Source organism: Atta colombica, unplaced genomic scaffold (genome assembly GCF_001594045.1).
Source record: "Atta colombica isolate Treedump-2 unplaced genomic scaffold, Acol1.0 scaffold18, whole genome shotgun sequence".
Taxonomy (NCBI): Eukaryota; Metazoa; Arthropoda; class Insecta; order Hymenoptera; family Formicidae; genus Atta; species Atta colombica.
The window spans coordinates 1,324,700-1,339,638 of record NW_017259271.1 but is presented as its reverse complement, the minus strand read 5'-3'; the positions used below and the strand labels follow the sequence as shown (position 1 = coordinate 1,339,638).

The 14,939-nt window shown below is 30.6% G+C and overlaps 1 protein-coding gene across 1 annotated transcript; it reads right to left on the bottom strand.

The window, feature by feature from the left end:
- Nucleotides 1-9,104: 9,104 nt before the first annotated feature.
- LOC108686429 (phosphate carrier protein, mitochondrial) lies at nt 9,105-14,338 on the bottom strand. Its single transcript, XM_018191740.1, has 6 exons — nt 14,178-14,338; nt 13,918-14,086; nt 11,505-11,665; nt 11,130-11,366; nt 10,753-11,049; nt 9,105-9,680 (listed from the first exon to the last, which is right to left on the bottom strand). Exons 2-6 carry the CDS (start codon nt 14,057-14,059, stop codon nt 9,453-9,455), a joined length of 1,065 nt encoding a protein of 354 aa, XP_018047229.1. The 5' UTR covers nt 14,060-14,086; nt 14,178-14,338; the 3' UTR covers nt 9,105-9,452.
- Nucleotides 14,339-14,939: the final 601 nt, after the last annotated feature.

Here is a 14,939-nt window from a genome sequence, read left to right as displayed (position 1 = left end):
ATATATATAGAGAGAGAGAGAGAGAGAGAGAGTGTGTGTGTGTGTGTAAGATATATATATAGGATAGGTCAAAAAAATTTTTGAAAATCAATTAGCAATACCTCCAAAAGATAGTTATGAGTCACAATATGATTTGAGTAAAATTTCATCGAAATCGATTAATATCTTCAGGTTGCCTCTCGACTTTGAAATTAGTATTTATACATTTCTTGAATACATGTGTCAAAATTTGAAAAAAATATCGAAATTTTAATATAATTTGGTATCTATCTATTTTTTTTTGATCGCTAACAAATCCGAGATCAAAAGTACACATTTCAAAATGGCGAATCCAATATGACTACACAAAGGATGAGTAAAGTCCAAGACCGGGAAATATCCCGCATTTCCGAGAGAAATGTTTCTTACAAAAGTTGCTGAGTTTTAAATGATCTATTCATTGATCTAGTCAATGCAATCTTGGGTTCCTAAGGTCAGGGCAAGGTCATATTAATTTTTTTAAATGACACACCTTATTTTCGATTCCAGACTCTAATAACCGATGTCGAGAATTTTCCAAAACACTATATTAACAAAACACTATAATAAAAGTTATTTTTTATTGAGTACTCTTCAAAGTTATTAAAAATTTATTTATTTTTATTTATTTAAAATTTATTTATTTATTTTTAATAATAACGTAAAAATGAAAAAAAGAGGTACAATTTTCAATGACCTTGATCTTGACAAATGTTATCCAGGACATGTTATCCTGAATAATATTCAAGAAATTTTAGCCGGACACTTCAGCCAGAATTTCAGTCGGACACTTTGCGTAATGCTAATGTTGGTGGTACTATAATCTTCGAGCCTTATCCTTTCGAGTTATACCCAATAAGAAATGACAATAGAATTGACATCGAAATCATCGAATAGACATCAAATCGACGTCAATTCGACATCGATTCCATTATCATTTCTCACTGGATATAACTTGAAAAGTACTCAATAAAAATAACTTTATTATAGTGTTCTGAAAAGCTGTCGATATCGGCTATTTTCGGAATCAAAAATAGAAGATCAGAATCCAGGACCAGATCAGTGAATGGATCGTTTAAACTATATCCTATAATTTTATATTTTGTAGGAAACATTTCTTTCAGAAATGCTTAGTTCCCAAGATATTTCATCGGTCCGGGACTTTTTATTCACTCTATCATATTGGATCCGTCATTTTGAAATGTACTTCTGATCCTGTCGGATTCGTGTTCAGCGACCAAAAAGAACAAGTAATACAATGGTGCGTTCGGGGAGACGCTATTAACGCGACTTTTGTCATTCTATCTTCATTGTTTATTAGACGTAAAACAAGGATAGAATGACACAAATAGCGCTAATAGCGTCTCCCCAAACGCAAATTGTATTGAAATTTAAATATTTTTTCGAATTTTGACATATGTATCCAAGAAATGCATAAATACTAATTTCTAAATCGAGGGATAAGATACTTGAAGAGTATTATTATTAATCAATTTTGACGAAATTTTATCCAAATCTATATTGAGGTCCATAACTTTGGGGGATATTGTTAATTGATTTTCAAAAATTTTTTTTCGATCTATCCTAATGTATAAGATATATATCTTTTTGTTACAACTATTGTTATATTAATGTGTAATGGAGGAATGAATATGCAATTATAGAATGCAACTGCATATTTATTGTTATTTTCCTCTATGCATACTTATATTGTTTGTGAAATGATACAAACATAAGAATTACATTTTTTGTTATTAATTTTGTACAATGCAATATAAAAAACAGTATTGTTATATACATGATTAATACTGGAAAGACTGCATTGGAAATAAGGTGATATAAAAGTACTTGCATGGATATTTTCTAACGCTGTACTTAGAAATGAGAAATTGTGAATTGTTTTGCTCTATATGTTGAAATTAATTTTTTTTAACGCATTCTACTACATTTATTAATGAGATAGAAATTGGAAAAATTGGCCGAAAGTCAATCTTAAAATTTGAATAAAACAAATGTGATTTTATATTGTACATAAGATGAAGACTCTCTAATTAAATTATATAAATGCTTCATCAATTTATTTCGATTTGACAAGGCAATGGAAATAAAAAAGAATTGACATTGAATTTGTTTTGTGAGTTATGCAACATATTTTCGACAAATCCAAGAATATTTGTCATATTTCAAATGTTATTAGAACTGAAAAGAATACGGACAGTAGGAGTCAAGCGTAGAAGACGTCGCGTAAATAATATACCTATGATGTGTGAAACTTCTTTATTCATTAAAACGCGCTTACATGTTTCGGCTCACTTTTCTTTCTCAAAGACAATATAAACTAACATATATAAAAATTATAAATAAAAATTATCCTATTATGATGAATTCCTCTACATTGAGAATTTAAATGTCAGAATTAAAATCAAAAAGAGAGAAAGAAAAAAGAAAAGAAATTAAGAAATATATCGTAAAATAGAATAAAAACTAATTTATCCAACAATCTTAAGCTTATAATTATCTAGCAAATATAAGGCTCACCATGTTCACAGAGCATTACATACCACAAACACTACAAAAATAATTCAAGAACCAGCTCCTGATAATGTTGACCAGTCAGTATCAGACACAGTGAGTTACTTTTTGTTTTTTAATTAGTAATTTTTCGAGATAACAGATGGAAAAATGTATCATTAAAGCGTTAATCAATTCCAAGAACAAGAAAGTAATCGATAAAAGACTCACTGTACGAATCAATATCGTACGAATAACACTGACTGATTAGACAACAATTCAAACCTTTATAGCTTGTCTATGATCAGGAGATAGGCCTTAGGAAGCCCCTCCATATCCATCTGCTGGTCCATGCATCTCTTGATTAATATCATCTCAGAAATAAATCTTTTTCTATAGTGAGGCTCCTCGTCCAGTATTGTAATCCTAATCGAAATCATGGTCTTCTGTAACCGATGTTCCGTTATGACATTACGAGTAGAGGTATTTCATCAGATATGGTTCTTATGCTTCGTGATTCTTGATCTCAGCTGTCTATACGTCTGTTCCACATGACTTGCATCGTAACTCTTATAAACAACATTCAACTTCTTGTCACGCGATAAAGGATTCTTATGCACCCTAATGAATTCTCGCAACTTATTAGTGCTATAAAACGAAATCCTCATACGCTCGCTATTCAATCTACTTCTCAGTAATCACGAACGAAAGGAACAGTGAACCACAAAGACTGCACTGCTTCAACCCTATTATCATTAATAACACTCTTCCTATTACTAGTCATAATAATTTTCTTCAAACGATTGTTAATATTTTCAAATATAAAGTTCAATGGATAATCATTCTCTAACAATACTTTAATAATGAAACACAAATTATCAAGGTGAAATTTAGGATTCGAAAGCAAAACTACCCTATCAATTAATCCCGCGATTGTATCTATTTTTCGAGAAATCAGATGCTGTAACCAAAAATTCAAATATTTTCTCGAAAAAGTCGGCTTGTGATATCACCATTGAACTCTATCAACTCATTATTCCTAATCACTGTAACATCCAAAAAATCCAATCACTTCCTACCATCATAGTGAACTGAAGTCTAGAATGCTAAAAATTAAAAATATCAAGAATGGAACTAACTGAAGATGCAGATGCCAATATATAATTATCATTAATAAACCTATAGTAAAAGGGCAATCGAATCAAAGACAAAGCTCTAACCTCCAGCTTTCGCATAATTAGATCGATGACGGAGAATCCATAGAAGTTTCGTAATTCTGCCTATATATAATACTATCAAAAATAAAGAAAGTAGAATCTAAAACAAACTGAACTGCTTTGATAAATTTCTCCTCCAGTAAACAACAATCTCTAGAAATAAATCGCCAATGGTCTTTAATACAGTCCATCTCATAGTCAATGGGGACGTTATTGAAGAGGTTCACAACAGCCAATGACATTAATTGAAATTCATCACTCAAATGTCTACTATCAAGTTTCTTAACAAGTTTTTCCAAAACTGTTTTCGATTATGACTATCTGCCTTAGGAATTGTTTTTATGATAATATTATGAAGAAACACTGCTAACGAATACAAAGGACTATTTATCGAAGAAACTATTATACGAAAGGGGCAGTCCTGCTTATATATCTTCGGAAGAGCGTAGGCTCTCGGAAGTATTCCATCATTACTTAAGAAACTTCTATATGTGGAATTAGCTATATACTTTTTTCCCTTCAACTAACTAATAAAGCGCGTAAGCTCGTTACCTCCTTGTCGAATCCCTTTCAACTACCTCATAAGTATTCACATCCTGAAGCATCTCATTCCTGGAAATGTACACTTGTGTATCCAATGCCTACCGTCACAGTCCCCTTATCCGCAGAGTAAAAATAATCCATCATTCATATCCCTTAAGAAAATCCTAGTGTCTTTCGCTAGCTGTGACAAACTCCTGTCTACCTCCATATAGGGAACAAGAAGCTAAGTTACTTAGTATAGGAAATGAATGGATCGAGATCTGCTCATCAATAGACAATTTGTATTATTTTCAATACACTTAATAAGATCGACCGTTAAATTTAATCTATTGTTCAAAGGTAAGGCAAAATTATCTCTCAATTATAAAAAGTTTTGTATATTAGGAGGTATGGAAACTGTTGATAGATTCACGAACCAGCCTTTCCTTTGTGAAGTAAATGAAAGAGAAGGAATCAGTGGAAGAAAAGGCTGAGGATCAATCTGTATTTCTCTAACTATCTCAATATTTGGATTCTGTACGTTAGGATACAACGACAACCTAACACTAACGCTATCCTCCAACATTCTATCCCTACCACGATCAATGTCAACCGCAGACTGTCTTCTGATAATTACGAATAAGCCTGATATTTTTAATATTATTTCTTCCCTCTGTTCAACACAGCCAGCAACACTTCGAATCAATTCTACTCCTTTCGCGCAAGAAGAAAAGATATGAAGATTCCCCTATTTATCAAAAAAGGCATCGGTAGATAAATAAAATGCTTCAGGATATAAATACTTATGAGGTAGTTGAAAGGGATCTGACAAAGAGAATGATAACGTGTTTTATTAGTTAGTTGAAGGGAAAAAAAGTATATAGCTAATTCCATATATAGAAGTTTCTTAAGTAATGATGGGATACTTCCGAGAGCCTATGCTCTTCCGAAGATATATAAGCAGGACTGCCTCTTTCGTATAATAGTTTCTTCGATAAATAACCTTTGTATTCGTTAGCAGTTTCTTCATAATATTATCATAAAAACAATTCTTAAGGCAGACAGTCATATCGAAAATAGTTTTAAACTTGTTAAGGAACTTGATGTAGATGTTTAAGTGATGAATTTCAATTAATGTCTGGATGTTGTGAGTCTCTTCAAAAATATCTCCATTGACTATATAAGATGGATTATATTAAAGATGGACTATATTAAAGACCATTGGCGATTTATTTCTAGAGATTGTTGTTTATTGGAGGAAGAATTCATCAAAACGGTTCAGTTTGTTTTATTTTCAGTTCTATTTTCTTTGTTTTTGTGTTATATATAGGCAGAAGGGATGGGCTCTCCGTTATCTTTCGTCATCACGGATCTATTTATGCGAAATGGAGGTTAGAGTTTTGTCTTTAATTCAGTTTCCGTTGCCCTTTTATTACAGATTTATTGACGATATATTATTGGCGGCACCTGCGTCTTCAGTTAGTTCCATTCTTGATATTTTTAATTCTCGGCATTTTAATTCTCTCCTAGGTTTCAATTCGCTATAGAAGGGAGTAATAGATTGAATCTTTTGGATGTTACAGTGATTAGGGATAATAAGTTGATAGAGTTCAATTAGTACAAGCCGACTTCTTCGGGTAAATATTTGAATTTTTGGTCACAGCATCCGATTTCTCGAAAAATAAGTACAATCGCGGAATTAATTGATAGAATAGTTTTGCTTTCGAATCCTAAATTTTACCTTGATAATTTGTGTTTCATTATTAAAGTATTGTTAAATAATGATTATCCATTGAACTTTATATTTGAGAATATTAACAATCATTTGAAGAAAATTATTATGGCTAGTAATAGGAAGAGTATTGTTAATGATAATAGGGTTAAAGCAGTGCAACCTTCGTGGTTCACTTTCGTTCATGATTACTGAGAAGTTTAGTAGATTGAATAGTGATCGTTGAATGAGAGTTTCGTTTTATAGAATAACACTAATAAATTGCGAGAATTCATTAGAGTGCATTAGGATGCATAAGAACTCTTTACTGCGTGACAAGAAGTCGAATGTTATTTATAAAATTTCGTGTAAGAGTTGCGATGCAAATTATGTGGGACAACCGTGTAAATAATTGAGATCAAAAATGACGGAGCATAAGAACCACATTCGATGGAATACTACTCGTAATGTCATAACGGAGCATCGATTACAAGAAGGTCATGATTTCAATTGGGACAATGTTACAATATTAGATGAGGAATCTCACTACAGGAAGAGATTTATTTCGGAAATAATATTCATCAAGAGACAGACGCATGGACTCAACATGCAAATGAATATGAAGGAGCTTCTCAATCTCCCGATAGACAAACTATAAAGACTTGAATTGTTGTCTAGTCAGTCAGTGTTGTTTGTATGCAGTAATCTTTCTGGCATGTTTATCGATTATTTTCTTGTTCTTGGAATTGATTAACGCTTTAATGATATATTTTTCCATTTATTATTTCAGAAAATTATTTAAAAAACAAAAAATGACTCACTGTGTCTAATATTGACTGGACATTATCAGGAGTTCTTGAATTATTTTTGTAGTGTTTGCGATATGGTGCTCTGTGAGCATGGTGAGCGTCCTTATATTTGTTGGATAATTAATTATAATTATAATTAAAATTGTTGGCTAAATTAGTTCTCCATATTCTATTTTACGGTATTTCCTAATTTCTTTTTTCTTTCATTCTTTTTAGTTTTAATTCCGACATTTAAATTTTTGATAGAGGAGCTCATCAGGATAATTTTTATTCAGTTTTGATATATGTTGGTTTATGTTGTCTCTGAGGAAGGCTCAAAAGTGAGCCAAAACATGAATAAAGAAGTTTCACACATCATAAATATATTATTTGCGCGACGTCTTCTGCGCTTGACTTCTATTGCCCGTATCCTTTTCAATTCTTTGATTTATAAGGAGTCTTAGTTTGATTTATGGAGTTATATGGAGTTATATAGAATTATTAATAGAATTAAAAAAACAATTTTTGACACATTATCGATATATATATACTATTGAATCAATGTATGTATTGTACAGTGGGATAGAAGTTGAAAAAACTGACACCAAAAGTCAAACTTGAAATTTAAAACAAATGTGATTTCATATTGTAAATAAGATGAAGAATCTCTAACTAAATTATATAATAGCTTCATTAGTTTATTTTGATTTAGTAAGGCAATGAAAGTGAAAAAGTCTGAATTTGTTTTATGAGCTGTGCACATATTTTCGACAAATCCAAGAATATTTGTTAAATTTAAAATGTTACTATTTTTTTAGATACTTGTAACTGACTGTTGAATGGAAATAAAAGAATAATAATAACAAAAGTTTTTTACAAACAAGGTATTTTTCATCAAATTTCTAAAATTTTTCAACTTATGCAAATTTTTGTTTCCGTGACACAACGACGCACTAATATCACATGTATTGATAGTTGTCTTCTCATATGTATATTCTTGCACATTTTTATTTTTTCCACCAGTATCTCAAAAATTAATAACATTTTAAATTTGACAAATATTCTTGGATTTGTCGAAAATATGCTACATAATGCTCACAAAATAAATTTAGTTTTTCATTTTCATTGTCTTGCCAAATCGAAATAAATTGATGAAGACTTTATATAATTTAATTAGAGTTTCTTCATCTTATTACAATATGAAACTACATTTGTTTTATTCACATTTTAAGGTTGATTTTTGATCAGTTTTTCCAACTTCTATCCCACTCTATGTACATACATTGGTTCAACAATATATATGGATAATGTGTAAAAAAATTGTTTTTTTAATTCTATATTAATAAATAAACATATAATTCGTGACTTATATATTTGTAAAAATAAATTTCATTTATTGATCAAGATTTATAATTACTTATTAATAAGTTATTTATTAATTTGCGAATCGAAAAGAACTTCTGATATATTTTAGAATTATTAAATCTTATATACGAAAGAACATGCATGAAAATATTAGTTTATTTCACTATACGATAAAACTCACAAATTTCAATAATTCTTGATGTCATTATACTGAGTAACAATCAATAGGTTTTAGCTGTAAAATATTATTAATCAAAGTTAATTAATTATTCTCTTTTTTATATTCTGAACAGTAATATAATATATACTTTTTGTGTGGATACAGTACATAGTAAGTTCAGCCCACTTCCCCCCCCCCTTCCCCTCCGCTCCTATTGGTGGGACCACATTTTCACATAGTTATAGACTCATATAGAATTGGATTAAAAATTTTCTACGCGAGATATTCAAAGTGAGATTTTTACACAAACAACATAAATTCACATAGTGACTTTATATAGATGAGCTTTTTAATTAATCACAAGTACAGCTTTTTTGGAACAAAGTTGAGCGCCTTTCTATATTTTATATATATTTTGATCATGACAACGTATGTATATGTAGTGACAGACTATAGAGCACAAATAATATGATATTTAATCTAAGCAAAATTTAATTTTTTTGTTAATAACTTTTACGAGCGATAATTAAAATCTTTTGATTATTACTCAGGATCATGATCTTGACCACATTTGTCAAGATTGTTGAAATCGATGAGATTGTCTTTAGTAAAGTTATACCCAATATACATTATATGAGATAAATTTTGTTTTTGCTATTCCAGTATAGTTAATAAATTAAAATTCCATTTTCTCATTACAACTTTATTAATCAGCGATATATCTTATAAAATGTTGCATTCTCTGCGTTTCGATCGTCATGTTACCAATCATCGTTATATTTTGGAAAAAGGAGAAATATTAAGCAATATAGTATTGAGTAATCGGCCTATTTATTTATAGCGATCACCCTATATACAATGTCACGGTTACTCTAGGTAACTAGATAATCCATTGTGCCTTCGATAGAATTCGCACAATTACCATCCTATATTTTCTATTTGTAAGACACAATTGTTTTCTCTAATCTTGTGGCAGTGTTGCCTTGCGTTGATGCTGTTGTATAATGTAGAATAAATATTCCAAAATAAAATAGGACATATCGTTCAACGATATACAATATGAGAAATTGAAGTTGCTTTATACGTTTCTCTTTTTCTAATCGATAATTGAGTGAAATGATTCGGTTAGCGATAATATATATGTGCCTATCACATTATGCTTATGCCAGGCCGTACTTCTTCTTGAGAGATTCTGGCATCTCAGGTGGTGGTGGACGGGGCATGCGTAACCAAACCTTGACAGCGTCATAGATAAACCATTGCGCGGCGGTCAAGGTACCGATCATAATGATTCTCGGTCCCAAGCCCTTCCACACACCACCGAAACCGAGCTTCTTCAGGACTTGACCCGCGGTTGCTCCCTTCTCTTGATTCAACTTCGACACCACCTGGCCAAACATTTATAGATTCAAAATATTGACAATTTAAAATTATTATCAATATGAGATATCATCAAATAGTCTGTGCTCGCATATGCTATATGTAGTCTATCTAGCCTAGATATCTTTCAGTATCTTTATTTCGTAACATTTGAACTGATCTAGTTTTCAGTTTAATTCTTTTTGTTCTCTATTAATGGATTATATTCAAAAATTATTTATAATAATGTGTAATTTATTTTAGTTCAGATGAACAAATATAAATGATTATGAGGATTTTTTTCATCTTTTGAGATTTCTATAGATATTTATATTTTACCAAGGTTACCAATGAACAATCTAGTTGCTCTTCTAAACAGTTCCCATGTTCAATGTTGATATTAATGATTGTATCAACACATAATGATAACCCGCAAATCTTTAAACAATTTTAATTTCTACTACATAAGTTTTATGACCATTCTACAATAAGTCATTAGTCATAAATCAGAAGTTAGAAGTGAAAATTGACAATCACAGTCAATTCCCAACTTCTAATTTCTGATTTATAATTAATGGCTTATTGTAGAATGTGTGTTAGCTTTACAGGCCTAAATAGACTGTAACAAGAAAGTTATTATTTTATTTTTTTTTTATTGATATGAATATCAAAATATATTTTGTATTTCAATAAATCGATTTTTTCTTTCTTTTTTTTTTTAAGAAACAATTTATTTTATTTTGTCATTTATTTTGTCATCTAATCTCTCTTTTTACATTTATTCTTAATGCGTCCGAATTTTTATCATGCATCATGAAAATATAAAAGATTAACCGATAGCTTTTTTATAACAAAATTTAAATAACAAAAGTTTTTTTATCTTGACTTTTCAAATAAGTTTTCGAACAAATTAAATTTGCTCAATAAAGGAGCACAAAAGCAAGGACAATGCAATATATATAATAATATATTACTAATTTATATATATATGAAACGTTTATCAAAATATGTAAATTGAAGTAATATATTCTTGCGTTGGTTTTTATCAATCAAATTTTTCTTTCTTCTTTTTACAAATGGAAGTATTCCAACAAATCCTACCGTATCAGCAGGATGAGATACAATAGCGCAGAATACACCGGCGATATATCCAGCTGCAAACGTAACTACCAGTTGCTCAGATTTATTACATTCTGATCTAGGTTTGGGTACTACATATTTATATAGAAGTTCGACGGTGCGTTCGAAACAGGCAAATTTCATCATCGTATATGGAATCTGACGCATCCATAGCGGTACTAAGCCTTTATAGAATCCGGTAAGACCCTCGTCTATATACATCTTTGGTACTGCTTGTCGTAAAGTATCAGCATACCCTGGCATAGTCTGTATCCTGACCTGTAATTTAAAAACAAATTTGTTGTATAGAACAGAGCAATTGGTTATAATGATATAGAAAACTATTGACGACCAATTACCTTGGCGGCTTCAAATGGCGCTAAGCCAATATCTGCAAAGAATTCCGCTGAAGCCGACGATATCAAGTATAAAGAAGTTCTATATTCATAAGCGACCTCTTCGCCGACTAACGTCGAATATTGAACTTTGAAAACTTCATAAAGACCGAATTTAAACATTCCTTGGATGGAGTAGCCAAAGAAAGTAGGCGCCCAGCCTTTCACTAATCCTCGAGTGCCATCTTCGGCAAAAGTTACCTATAACACGTAGAATTCATAATAAATATTATATCTTAAATATTATACAATATTATACAATATATACAATATTATACAATAATATTGTATTATATCCATAAATATAAAAGAAAATAAATAATTAGTAAGAATAGTTACTCGAAATCCATTGAACACTGATTTGTATTTTTGAGGATCCACTTGAATTCGGCATTTGACTAAATCTAAGGGAGTGATACCGGTGTGAGTGATGCCACAGGATAAAATGCCTCCGAGACCGCATAGTAGAAAATATTTATTTGATCCAAATTCGCAACTATCTGGAAATATACAAAACAACATCGTATTAATTTTTAATTCTCCTATGTATTTTTCGAAAAATTCGACGGTTCTGGCAGTATAAGTCGGTCCACAACCTTCCTTTAAGATGCCCTAAGCTAAAAAAGATTAAATGACATTAATTTCTGTCTTTAAACTATTTTTTAACAGTCTCTAGTCTTTAACTGTATATTTAAGCAAATTGACTTCAGCAAAATCTAATTCTAAAAGCATAAGTTTTCTGACCACGATATATCATCACTTATAACTTACGACTTACGGTCTCTTAAAGTAAGGATCTGATTGTAAATCTAGACTAATGTTGTAAGATCTAAGCAGTTAAGATTTTTATTAATATATATTTCATTTCACCAGTACGTTTAGCTAAATTCGATATAAACTCTAAAATTATTAAGTATAATAAACTTTCTTCTATATTTTTTCTAATTAAAAAAAAAATTTTTTTATGCCTATTACATGATATATCAATAGACAATATTTTGTTTATGTAGTCGTTATTACATTATTAAATTTAGTAAATTTAAATTTTTCACATCCAAGTTTAATGTGAAAGAAAACTTAAACTTGATCCAGGCAAATGCTTCAAGTATGCGTGATATCATATACATGTTATTAAACTTTAAAACAAAATAATATTATTATATAATATAAATAAAGTAATAAATTTTTTTTTAATACATAATAATAGTATAATTATAAATACTTTACTTTCGGTAAAAAAAGTAAAAATATCTTTTTGAATAAATATGTCTTGTAATTTTTATTGTAGAATCCTTCTCTATTTTCACTTGGAGCTAATGAAGCGGAGTACAATATTAAATTTGTTTAAATGAAAAATAAATTAATAATATAAATTCAAAATTTTAAAATGGCACTTTTAAATATCAAGATATTTTTCAGCATTTCAGGACGTTCTTTTGATCAGCTGATTAATCGAGCACTCTTCTTGGCGCGGATTCTAAGTTTAACTGGATTTGTCTCTTTTGCTTTGCTTGCTTGAACTATAAACACGCTTTGAAAGCACAATCAACAGAGATGACAATCAAATTAATGAATTATTAATTAAATATAAACAAGGTCAATGATCGAGTCTTTTAAAGCATACTACGCTCAAATAAACCAAATAAGAAATGATTTATATCTCATGCAAGCGAATTATTCTTACCGTTTCGCCTTTTCAAGGCTAAAGAGCATATTTTATATAATGTACCGATAGCACAATGGCCAACAATAGCTGCACCTTATACAATCCACAATTTTAAAAAAATCAAATGTCTTTCTATGTAAAATGTTAAAATTCTTGCATAAAGATTATGTAATTTGTAACCTTCTTTTAACATAGGAACAGAAATTTAATACATTGCACAGCACATATACAAATGTGACATATGTACGTAAAATGTTTGATAATCAAACATCAGTTTTACATTTTCTAGTTATACAATTTATAAAAATGTATTATAATCTACCGCGAGAAGTCGTGGTGTAAGGAACAGCGAAGCACGTTGTTTTTTAAAAATTTCGAACAAACATTGATTAACTTAATGATGATTAATCTATCAATATCTATTATTTTATTTTATATAGCTATAACTTTGTTAAGAAACTAAATATTTTCTTTAATAATAGGAAGACTACAGGTAGACTGAATGGTGCAAAGATATTATTTCAATTCTGTGCTAGATTAAATTATGTCCATTTCTACCAATGTAAGTTAACTTTAATATCAGTTTTACGTAACTTTTTATATTCTTCTAGTTTTAGAAATTAGAAAAACAGTAAATTCAACAAATCAATTAAAATTAATCTATATTGATAAAAGTGGATTAATTGTAAGTTAATTAGAAATTTGGCCTGTTGTCTTAAATCATATATCAATATTAAAAAAAAAATAAATAAAACAAAAGTTCTCGAGAACATCAATGAGCAATCGAGCGACCTTCAAACCTAGGGATTTGACAATGGAATGACATTCGATCGTGTTTCAGATGAAACATACTTCGGGTTATGTAACGCGACTGTCAAATAAAAAAATGGCGTGTCTTATCACATAAATAGATCATTTCATACCAAAATGGCAAAAAAATCCTTGGAACATCAGTAACAATTCCTGATATAAAGATTGCTCCATAAGATGTTGGATATCATGAAAGCTGCATAACCTCTCGATTAGGAAGAATCCTCGTTTTACTCACGATCAAATGAGAACGGTTCGGGAGATAATATTACTAACCACTTTCCTCGACGGAAGCAGCAACGATATTTCGATTCGGAATCAGCGGCCGAGCACCGTTCTCCAATGCCTGGCACTTGACTGTCATAAACGGCGATGAAAATGGATTCATTTTTGCTGCTTCTTGCATCCAGGCTAACATTGTAATTCCCGTAACTCGCGCTTACACCTGAGAAAAGCATTTATTCAGTTTAACTAGTTAGATTAGATCGCAAGCAAGGATTTTCTTTTTTTGCCCGTATACACATGGAAGTACATACAAATCTGTTAGGAAATATATAAGTCTCGTCAATCGAAAACCCGCCGAAGAGTGAACACTAAGTGACTAAAGTGACACGAGCGAGATTGAGCGAGATTGAAAGTAATATAGACAAAAGGGTTGCCACTTATCGTTTGCTTTGCCGAATTGCCGCCAGTCCAATCTTTTGGGTTGCATTCAGGAATTCAGGTATATCCACACACTTGCTTACACAGCCACATAAACGTATGCATAAAAAAAACTATCCAATCAAATTTTACATGCGACTTTATAAAAGAAATGTGATTGGATGATTTATTTCTGCATTTATTGCAGTTGTGTAAAACCTGTGATACACGATGCTTATTTTCCAGCTGGATTGCTAGTTGGATTAGAATCTTGCCATCGTATTGGCTGATACTGGCTTAGCTTTCACCGAACTGTCGTTCGACTGTAACAGAAGAATACTCGACTGTAGTTGGTTGATTCTTACATTCTGATCCAGTTTAAACCCTCGATGGAAATTAGGCTACTAACAAATACGTAACCAATACGGTAGCAAATTTCTAACTCTGGATTTACAATAGATTTTTAAGCCTTAAGCCATAAGGAATGGACAAATCACAATTAATTATTCTTCTCGCATTCGACTGTAATTGGTCAATTTCTTATGGCTTAAGCCTTAAAATATCTATTGTAGATCCGGACTAATCTAGCTAATAATCCAGCAGGAAAATAAGTATCGTGTGCCGCAAGTGTATATGTTCTGAATTACGCTGAAATG